This window comes from Eschrichtius robustus, chromosome X, assembly GCF_028021215.1.
Source record: "Eschrichtius robustus isolate mEscRob2 chromosome X, mEscRob2.pri, whole genome shotgun sequence".
NCBI lineage: Eukaryota > Metazoa > Chordata > Mammalia > Artiodactyla > Eschrichtiidae > Eschrichtius > Eschrichtius robustus.
In genome coordinates, this window is record NC_090845.1 from 49,523,594 (window position 1) to 49,535,291 (window position 11,698).

Sequence of the window (11,698 nt, forward strand, 5' to 3'; positions counted from 1 at the left end):
TATTAAAGGTGTTAATTTTGTGAATACTCAATTTCAGTACCCTTAAACTGCTCTCAGGCTGCCAAGAGCCAGCCCATTTCTGTAGGTGAAACTGCTTGTCACATGTAAGAAAGAAGACTTAGATTTATTTAATCTGTTGTGGCTCATTTAGGGGCTGGAGACTCTGAGCATAACTTTTGTAATCAGCAGATACAGCAGGAACTTCAGCATCCAGTGGACCTATGCTCAAATTGAAGCGGTAGGGCATATCATGGGCAAGTCACTTAACTTCCTCATCTATAAAATGGAGATTTTGCTATATTCCTACCTAATTGTAAGACTTTGAAATTATTTATATAAAATACCTAGCATACAGGTTCTGAAAAACTCATTATGAAATAAAGCATAGCCTGTTTATTCTGCAGAGATGAAGCCTATAGTACATATTACTCTCTGCAGGTCCTCAGAAATCATTTGAAACAAGTAGATTCCAGAATAGGCACTTGCTCTGCCTAAAGCAAAATCTTGCAGTATTGAAAAATCAGAAGGCCTGATGAAAGGTATTCTTAGGAATAAGAGGAGAACAAAAGTCCAAGGTAGCTTTTGGGTTACCTTGGAAAGGAAGACAGGAATTGCAGAGAGGACAGTGATGGTGAGAAATTTCTAAGAGTCCTTGAACCAGGGCCTGCAGCTAACATAAATGAATGAAAGTGGTTAAGAAAATCAACTGCTAGAAAATTTTTTTTCCTAAACTATGCTGTGGGTGTTAACAATATAAACATGCAAAATATTGGAGTTAACATTTTAAATTCAAAATTAAAAACAAAAGTTCAAAATAGAAAAATTTAATCATTACATTTTTGCGTCTGATTTATTCTCCTTTGACTTGGAACAGGAGGTCTGATGCTTTTCTTATGTACCAAGAGGTCAATGTTAGGTCTTATATTTTTGTGTTACAATGTGCACTAAAGAATTTAGCCTTGAATTCTTTTACTGAGAATGATTTTTATCCTATTTCATAATGGAAAACAGCTGCTTAGAAATGTAGGAATTTCCAAACACACATAGATGTCTTGCACAGTGTTTTTTATATTTAGGGTTACTACTCCTGAGATATTTGTAGAATTCTGGTATTTCAGTGACATCATGCTTCACTTTCAGTACCATAGCACAGCAATTCAGTATCTCCACTGTAGCTATTCTTTCACACCATGAATATCAATTGAGAAAGGTTAACTGAACTACTACATTAATTCATTTTCATAGAATATAATGTCAGAAAACCTTTTCTGGAATTCAATAGACAACTCCACAATTGGGGGAATGTAATTCAGGCCATCACATTCATTTCTTGGAAAACAATTTCAGCAAAGTCAGCCAGTCTATCTCCTGCCAAATTAGTTTCCCAAAGGCATAATTTTGCTAGGAATGAGCAAATACAACCACACATTTGGAAGGTATTTCTGAACAACCTTGTTTTTATTCAAAGTGAATTGTAATGTCAACCAAACAGGTCAAATATATTATTTCAGTCTTTGATGGTGTGCTGAATGCCTTTTGGATACCAAATAAGTAATTTTTTCCAGTATCTTCAATACCATACCTCAACTAGGTCAATTAATCTCCATAATAGGGAAGATTTCCATGACATGAATCTAATAATTCACCAAGCAAAGTATTCAACTATGTTTGGTGCAAACCACAATGTTAATTACCAGTTCTTGACATGATTCATTTTGAACATTTTTGCACAAAAAGTGGAATCCTAAGGAGTGATACAATGAACAGCTTTAAGTCTTTGTAAAGTGTTTCTGAAAAAAATTGAAGTTTCCTAAGTCCAACAGTAACACTATTGCAGAAGCACCATCTGTAGTCATATTCACTAATTTTGACCAATCTATACTAAAAATTTCAAGACTTTTCTCAACATACAAAATCCAAGTATTTCTAGATGTACCCGTCAGAGGCAAGTCCAAAAGAGTTAGACTGCATCAAAATTCTAGGTGTGGAGGTTCTTAAACTTTAGGGTGTATCAGAATCAGTTGGAGGGCTTATTAAAACAAATTAACAAGCCTCATCTCCAGTAGGTCTGGGGTAAGGCCTAAGAATCTGCATGTATAACAAGTTTCCAGGTGGTACAGTGCTGTTGATTAGGGACCATACTTTGAGAACTACTGGCTAGACACATAGCTAAGTGTACCTTTAAATGCATAGTGTTTATATCTGCTGTAACCAGTTGTAATCTAAAACTTTACAATTTAACTTCTTGACACAATGTCACAAAAATGTTCAGCCACCAATTTTTAACATCCTGAGCAACAGTATCTACTACCTTTGCAAATGCTTGTTTATAATGTAAATTCTGCTGTACTCAACACTCTTTTCTTAAACGACTACCTACAAAAGGCTTTCAAGCCCTGGTAATTTTTTCATGTAATATATAATTGCATTTCATGGCAGTATTACTTAATTCTGTCTGTATTCAAAAACAACCTATTGAAATTCCAAGCCCTTTTTCAAGTTCTTTTTGTTTCAGCACTCATCATTCTTGTATACTGGTCATATTTCTTACAATGGTTTATTTTTAAATGGTATCTTAAATTGTAGTCTTTCAACAAACACATTTTATTTAGATATAGAGGAATACTCATCACTTCCACTAGGAAATAGGCTCCCTTTGATTTTCCTTTAAATATATGACCTTCCTGTATAGATAATTCTTCTTTTTTTCACTTTTCACAGATATGGGCACAAGAAATATTTCATATTCTTCAAAACTACTATAAAAAAGTACAAGCACAACAATCAATGGTGTCTTAGTTATCTATTTCTGTATAACAAATTACCCCCAAAACTTAGTGGCTTAAAAAGCATTTATTTTCTCATAGTATCTGTGAGCGTGGCTTAACGGGGTTCTTTGGCTCAGGGTCTCTCACAGGCTGCAATCAAGGTGTCAGCTGGGGCTGCAGTCATCTCAAGGCTTGGCTGGGGAAGGATCCACTTCCAAGCTCACTCACGTGGCTGTTGGCAGGATTCAGTTCCTTGTGGGCTGTTGGACTGAGGGCCTCAGCTCCTCACCGGTTGTTGGTCAGAGGCTTCCCTCAGTTACTTGTCACGTGGGCCTCTCCAGAGGGCAGCCCACAACACGGCAGCTTGCTTCATCAGAGTGATCAAGCAAGAAATGCCAGAGAGAGAGAGAGAGAGAACAAACAAGATGGAAGTCGCAGTTTCTTATAACCTAATCTTGGAAGTGACATCTCATCACTTTTGCTGTAGTCTGTTCATTAAAAACAAGTCACTAAGTCCAGCCCACACACAGGGGGTGAGGGTAGATTAAACAAGAGTGTGAATACCAGGAGGCGGGAATCACTTGGAGCCATGTATGAAGAAGATGGTTATCATGAAAGGCAAGTGGCACTTGGTCACTGTGTCAGGGAGACACCATGGATCGGTAGAGACTCCAATAAATGAAGACCACGTAGCTCGGCAAAAGGGGACAACCAGTGTTGCGAGAGGATCTGATATTTCAAGAGTGGTTGGAAAGTCAGAATTCTTGGTAACGTTTCACAATTTTTAAAATGTTGGCAACGAATTCATATTTGTTAAAAAAGAAATGCGTTTGTAAAATGCAAGTTAAATGATAGAAGGAAATGAAAAATCATTCAACTAGATGATGCCTTAATATTCAACCCAAACCCACTATTTGACTTTAGATTCTGATGAACACTATTGATCAATGAAAATCAATGAAGTTCTTTTAAAAAAATGTGTGGTGCTATGGGCTGCCAGTTTGCCATCCCTGCCATAACCTTTGGGATTTTCTTTGTGGTATAGATGAAAGGGCAAAGGTTTTGGTGTCTGAAATGCAAACTGTGGTTCTGCCACTTCCACTATGTCCTTGGGCCTATGACAAGAGCCAGAGAAAAGATACTCCGGGCTATTATTGTTAGTATTTTCTTACTTGTCTCCCCTACTAGACTATGAGCTGCTGGAGGGTTAGAGTACCCACCTGACCACAACACTCCCTTATCTCACTTTCCTACTTCATTCTTCTGTACAGCACTTACTACACTACCTAAAATACTATATATTTTGTCTTTTTATCTTGTTTATTTTCTGTCTTTCCCACTAGAATATAAACTTCATGAGGTCAGAAACCTGTCTGTTTTGGTCACTGCTTTATCTTCCCAATATTGAACTGTGCCTAGTGCACAGTAGGAGCCCATTAAACATTTGTTTAATGAATGAATTCCATTGTTCATAGTACTTAGCACAGGGTCTGGCAAGAGTAGGTGTTCAAAAAATGCTGAAAAGCATTCATTGTCCTGATAAGAGAATGGTAGGCAGATCAAGAAGTACCCTACATGCCATGCCAAGCTTAAGGCATGAGAGTGAAATGTCCATGTCCAATCTACTTGGCACACAAGATATTTTGGTCAAAGTAACTGTAGCTGGCATTTATATGGCATTTACTATGTGGTATATAATGTTCTAAGCACTGTACTTATATTAAATCATTTAATACTCACAATAAAGTCTGTGATGTAGCTATTATTACTATCCTCCTCCTCCACATGAGAAAGCTGAGGCAGAGAGAGGTTAACTTGCCCACATTTATATAACTAGTAAGTAAAAGAACAAGGATTTAAACCCAGGCAGTCTGGCTCCAAGGTCTGTTCTTGGCCATTATGCTACACAAACTAAATATAAGAAAAGTGTTCTGGAAAAGGTTATTAAAATGCAACTATACTGTTTTGAGAGATGTTAAAGATGAAGGATTTTGATGTCAAATATATTTAGGTTCATATCTTGGCTCAACCACATTCCAGCAGTGCAACCTTGGGCCAGTGACTATGCTGAGCCTGTTTTTATTTTAGCTATAAAAAACGTAGATTAATACATATCCTGAAGGGTGGTTGTGATGATTAAATGACATAATGAATCTATGTGAGGTACCGAGCCCATGTGGTAGCTATTATTACTACCACCAAGGGGGAATTTATTCCATAAATGCATTGCTAAGCAGCTACAAAACTTACTTTTACTTAACAGAGTTTGGCAATTCCATTTGGAATCAAGTTAATTTACATGGAATGAAACTATAACATTATAAAACACTGGTTCTAAATTCTTCCTTATCTGCCTTTCTCTTTTAACAACCATTATTGTATATAATGTGTCAAGCCCTAGAGCAAAATCTCTGCCCTCTCAGAACTCAGTTAAAAGATAATTACATACAAACTTCCAGTCATAAGATAAGTAAGTTCTGGGGATGTAATACATAGCATGGGGGAAAAAAAGAGAATTATAATGCGATATGAAAATACTATGAGAGAAAAAAATATGAGAGAGGTAAAAATAAAAAGAACACTCTGGTAGCACAAGGGAAGGCATCATTTACCTTGGCTGGGAAAGATTTCATAGTGATAACTTTTGAGCAAGAATAAGTAGGAATTGGCTACACAATGGTGAGAGTAAAATAAGAAAAGCACTATGTGAGAGGACATGGTATGTCTAGGAAGCCAGAAAAGTTCAGAATGGTTGGGACATTCCAATGGTTGGAACAGGTGTGGGCAAAGGTAAGCACCAAGTAAGGCTTGGAGAGAGTTTGGGATCAGACTGTGAATGGCACTGTCTGCCATGCTGACAAGTCTGGGCTTAGTAGGGTAGGCAAAAAGTAGCCAGTGGGTATCTTCAGGCACAGACAAAAGTCAACTTTGGTTTACAAAGTATCTCTGACAGCAATGTAGAAGATGGACTATGGTCCAGAGAGTGGTAAAGGAACAAGTTGAGGCAATTTTCATGGCTCAGATAAGAAATGATGGCAGCCTAAACTAGAGCAACGGGGGTGGAAGTAGCTGGACTCAGTAGACATTTCCGAGGTAGAGGTGACAGGACCTAGTGACCGAGTGGATATGGGAAGTGACAGGAGAGTGAAAATTTGAGAATTCCATGGTTTCTGGCTTGAAATGGATGAAAGACGACATCCATAGAAAAAGAGAACACCAGAAATAGAACAAGTTTTGGGGGAAAATAATGAATTCCATCCTGGATATTTTTTAGTATGAGTGACGTATAAGACATCAAGTAGTAGAAAGCTGAAAAGATGTGTCAAAAGCCCTTGAGAGAGGTTAGGGGTAGAGAAAGAGCTATAGGAATAATCAGAATACAGTTAATATTTAAAGCCATAATAATGGATGAGATTGCTCAGGAAATGAATGTAGAAGAATATAACTAGGACAGAAGTCTTGAGAACACCAATGCTTAAGGAAGCAGTAAGAGGAGGAGAAAGAACTAGAGACTTATAAGGAGAATCAGAAGTGAGCTGCATTATGGAATCCAAGAAAGGAAATTCAAGGAAAGGATGGCTCATGTCAATTATCTCATAGAGGAATAAAGCGTAAGAATGGAAATGGTTTTGGTGCCTTCAGAATGGTGACATCACATATCAAGTGGCAATAGGCTAGGGAATAGGAATTAATACAGTCTTCTTTTTTCAAGAATAATGGTTAAAATGGAAGAACAGGGATAAGGATAATGGCTTAAGGAAATTACAAAGTAAACAGGAAGTTTTTGTTTTTAAAGGTTATTTGTATACGCTTACGTACTTATAAGTGAAAGAAACCAGAGAGGGAGAGACTTAAAATGCAGAGAAGAAAGAGACTGCTACTTTTGAATTCCTATAATATCACTATATGATTCACTCACTTGGCACTGAGCTTACACATTTGCCTTGTACTGGCGGTATTGTACATTTAGCAATGCTGGCACAAACTAAGTGCTCAATAAATCTACTTATTATCATTTTTCTTCATGCATCTATGCATATTATCTGGCCAGTAAAAGTGTACAATCTTACACAAGAATGTACAGAAAGGAAACTGTGTGGTGAAACTGTGGAAAGAGACTTTGAGCAATACAGATCCAGAACAGATTTTTACCCACCATTTACTAGTGTCCAGACCAAAGAAAAATCATTTCACTTCTTTGCACCTGTTATTCAACTGTTAAATGGGAAGAATATCACACATTCTTGCAAGCTTATGAGGATTAAACAAGCTATTTAAAAAGCACTTTATATACAACTTGGTGCTCAAGAAGAAGACCTAATTACTATTATGATAATTTTTCCTACCACTAGAGCATCTAGTAGAGTCACTAACGTTTCAGGATGTGTCAATGATTGAGGATAAGTAAATAATCAGGAGGCACAGCAGCCACTGCTATACTGTATTCTAGAGAACGAAAGCACAAAATGGCATCAGCTGTTGGTCAGCCTTCTCAAACTTTGCTTATTCATTTACCATCAACATGATTTCTGCCACATCCAAGTACTGAACCTTAATACTTTTCTTTAAATCAACTTACTTCTCTTTAATTGGCCTAAAGAGTTCTAAAGAGTTATAGCTGTGAAACTGCGGGTTTCATGCGTTGATTATCTTTTTTTCTAATATATATATTTAACCATTAAAACAAAGTATTCATCCCATTAACCACCCCACATCATCTTTCAAACCACATTCTAAAACTGCTTTAGGGTTGCTCTGAGACCCTTAGGAAGAGATCAGGTAGCAATTTGTGGTTTTACTTAATTTTTCTGCTACTGGCAATGATAACTTACAAAGGTTTGCAGAACGTACAAATGAAACAAACCAAATGACAAAATTCATCCCAGTTATATACCCTGAATATTTTCATGGGAAGTCCTAAATTGTCTAAAGCTAAAGAGACAACCCAGCAATTTATCTTTTTATGTAATCCCTCCATCTCTATTTCTCTATCACAAATGAAAATGAGATTGGGAATAAAGGCCCATCCTGTGACCTAGTCTCAAGAACAGAACCAAGGGGAGGAGAAAAACACTAGTGAGTTTTGCTCTAAAGCACTAGCATTTCAATCAAAAGGTATGGTAGGCATGCAGATCATTCAAGTGAAAACCTGCTATCTTCAAGACAGTGGAACACTCCTCTGAAAAGGCAAACCACAATGAGTTATTAACCAATACCTTTCAAGTCTGTGTTACAAACCAGGAAGTTCTCCATCACTCCAACAGCAACAACAACAACAACAACAACAATCACTGACCAGAACCGGGAGAGAAAACTTCACTCACTGATAACATCTACAGATACTTTACATATGCACTTTTGGAGCCAGTCTTAAATCCACTATGTTAAGAGCCACATTACACACTTTTAAAAAGTCACTCCTACAATGCATTCTAAGATCACTAACCTTTTCATTCAGGGAAAAAAATGTATCCTGCACCTAAAATATACAAGTTATTATGGAGACTATGAGAAGATTAAAGAGTTTGTTTATAATCTAGCATGGGGAACAAGACATGTATTTCACAAACGGTGGTACTCATGACTGAAGAGGGCTGCTGGTAAATTTTCCCCCCAACATTTTATTAAGAAAACCTTTAAACATATAGCAAAGTTGAAATAATTTTACAGTGAACATTAGAAAAGTCACGACTGAGATTCTACCATTTTTACTACATTTGCTTTATCACCTATCAATCCATCTTATTTTTTTATGAACTGCTGGGATTTTAAAAATGAGACTATGTGTAATGAAGAATCTTAGTAGGCCATATTAGGGTTGCTTCTCAAAAATTTTCACTGATGAGGTGTATGAACAAAAAAGCTGGAAAAACCCAAACCCATACTCAGTGTTCAATTCCTGCCAACCTCCAATCAAAATCTATTCAGAGCTCACAGTAGGCCATTTTACATCTCCACATCCTTGTCCCCTCTGAACCATCCTTCCCAGCCCTCCTCAAGGCTCAGTACCAATCTGTGAAACCTCCCCCAACTTTCACGTCCTCACCCAGAATTAACCAATGCCCCCTACAGGGACCACATTTTTCATCATTAGCAATTAGCTCACGGTATCTGCAACTCTTGTTTTCAGTCTGTCTCTTTTACTAAACTCTGACCTCCGTGAGGGCAGGGATCCCCTTACTTCCCTCTGAATCCTCAGCAACCAGTATAGTACCTAGCCTATAGCAGGCACTCAATAAATAATACAAATGAATAGGCCAGACCTGTCTTTACCCAGGAGCCAAGGAAGATTTTAGTCCAGTGTGGGAATGATTTAATCACACTGGCACTTTAGAAAGATTCATCTTAGAGCACCGTTGTTAAGAGCATGAGCTTTGGAGCCAGATTGCCTGGGCATGACTCCCAGAATCCCAGCTCTGCCATTTATTGCCGGGTGACTTTGGGCAAGTTTCTAAACCTCCTGTGCCTCAGTTTCCTCATTTGAAAAAACGGGTAATACTGCTTCACAGGTTATTGTGAGGATCAAATGAGATAATTTTTGGTGTTGTTGTTAAAGCACACAGATTAGCAGCTGGCACATAGTAAGCATTCCATCAATGTTAGTCACTGTTGCCGGCAACCAAGTTAATAATGACAATGAGGTAAAAAGTCCTTAAAGCTCGAGTGGTAGCAGTGAAAACAAAGTGGAAAGAATGGCCATAAAAGAAGAATCTACTGAAAAATGCTCAGTCAGGAAGGCAAGCAAATGAGTGTCTGACATATTTTTTCTCCTACTTTGTATGTTTGAGATAGCTCGTGATTGAATTTTTTTAAAAAATTATTAAAAACAGCTATAATTACCCAGCCTAGGCACAGATTAGATGCTGGGCACAAGGAGTCTAGCATGACTGGACTCTAGCCACAAGCTCTATGACCACTGTGAGTTTCTTTATGCAGGTCTTTCAGTCTCTCAGCTGAGATTTTTTTCCTCATTACTCCACCCAGCACCATTTCTTTAGTTTATGATTCCCACGATTCCATATCCTATCTTCTGACTATGCACACATCCCCAAGAGCCTTGGTTGGGGAATGGGTTTGTGGTTTTGTCCTACCCAACCCTGTACTGCTTTTCTTTTTCTTCTTCCTGCCCACCTCCTTTACTTCTCAAGCCTTGCTATTCCCTACACGTAGGAACTTGAAACCCAAGAGTATGGAAAAGCAACAGAGCAACAGCAGTTGTGCCAAGAACTGGGGTTGCTGCCAAGCTGTTCTCCAGGCCCCATATGCAGTGACCAACTACATGCAGAGATTAGACTGAACTACCCATGGGACCTCACATGCTTGATATTCCCGTTTGCTTCTGTTCATTTTCTTTCTCCTGCTTAAAGAAGCCTCTTCCCAAACCTGTAACCAATTCAAATCCAATTCATCCTTGGAGACCCAGGTGAGGTCCAACTTCTTTAAGGACGTCTCCTCTGACCATTTTAGCCCACAGATATTCCCCCACACACACAAAACAGGTACCAATCTGTACCATAAATCATAATCACATACACATTTATACCATTAAATAAATGTTTCCTGTGTATATATTTGATATATTTGATTTTCCAAGGGCAGGAACCATGTCTCACATGTCTTTTAAACCCCTTACTCTTAGTGGGTTAATACTTGTTGAAAACTGACTGAACCAGTGGGTTTGTTTGTTCGTTTGTTTAGGCTAAGGAAGGATGAGGTAGAAACATGTTGAAATGAAAAAGGCTGAATGAACAGATGGGTGCAAAAGAAGCACTGGTTCAAAATTCGGGGAAAAGCTGTAGAAGAAAGGTGTTCAATTAACACGTTTAACTGATTTGCTGCAAGGTTGGAAAAAGACATAGAAGAGAGATGTCAACTGGAAAAATTTGGAAAATGGCATTTCAGCTTGAGGCAGAAGACAGCAGGAGAAAGATGGGGCTACAAAAGAAATTCTGCTAAAGCCTAGGGATAGGCCAATTGGATAAAGGGGGTTATTGGGATGACATGGGTAGAGATGTAGTTATGCAGGTGAGCGAATCGGTAGGGCGTGGTATGAAGGGTTGGGTAGATGGATAAAATGATCGAGGGTAGTTAGGCAAGTGGGTTAGCTGACTGGGCGCTGAGTGGGTGGATGGGGGACAGGTAAGTGGGTGGGTGGTTAGGTGTTTAGTTGGGAGGGAATAGGTGTGGGGCGTATTATTTAAGATCCGGCCCCTCCCTCACCTTGACCCGGAAGCGGATGAGCGCTAGCCTCACGCAGTGGCTCAGGCAGGCCGGTGGCAGGAACCAGGCCCGTGGAGGAGGGGTGCCCTTGTTGCCCACGTGTCCCACGATCAGTTGCGCTGTCTGCCGCTCGGCCTGGCACCGACGGCCCCACTCGGCCAGCCGGTCCTTGCCCAGGCCCCCGGGGAACATGACCACCAGCTCCAAGCCGTCGCCGCCGGGATAGGCACAAGCCTGACATAGCGCTGACAAGTAGCCCAGCATGGCGTTCCATTGGCCGCCACACACCCAATCCGTCTGGTAGCCGCCATAAAGCCGAGGCAGCGCTGAGCCCGCGTCCACCAGCACCCGGGCCCCGGGCAGCGGAGGGGGCGGCGGCGGCGGCGGCGGGTGCAGCCCGGGGTGCGCCTGGCCGTGATGGTGGAAGTGGTGAGCGGGGTGATGGTGCCGAGTCGGCCCCGCGCCCCCGGAGTAGGCACCCAAGGCAGCGGGCGCGAGCGGCGGTTGCAGAGGCGCGGAGCCCCTGGCGGCGCGTGGAGCCCCGGGCGCTAGGGCTGCCGTAGGCGGCAGCGGGCGATGCTGCTGCTGCTGCTGCTGGCGCGATACCGTACGCGCGAGTTTGAGGAGGTCCACGGGCACAACAGCCCCGGGACAGCGCTTCTCCAGGAACTCTTGGAAGCCCTGGACGCCCATGCTTCGTCGGTGGGCAG

General features: G+C 40.3%; 1 protein-coding gene across 5 annotated transcripts in view; it reads right to left on the reverse strand.

The window, feature by feature from the left end:
- The window catches only part of FAM120C (family with sequence similarity 120 member C), a 168,301-nt gene extending 156,603 nt beyond the window's left edge, over positions 1–11,698 (reverse strand). For 4 of the 5 annotated variants that reach the window (XM_068533855.1, XM_068533856.1, XM_068533854.1 and 1 more), the window contains exon 1: positions 10,989–11,698. In XM_068533855.1, the coding sequence (XP_068389956.1) occupies positions 10,989–11,681 (693 nt within the window). In that variant the 5' untranslated portion in view covers positions 11,682–11,698. Of the gene's footprint in view, positions 1–2,859; positions 3,136–10,988 lie in introns of those variants that run through there. The other variant, XM_068533858.1, reaches the window with a different exon arrangement.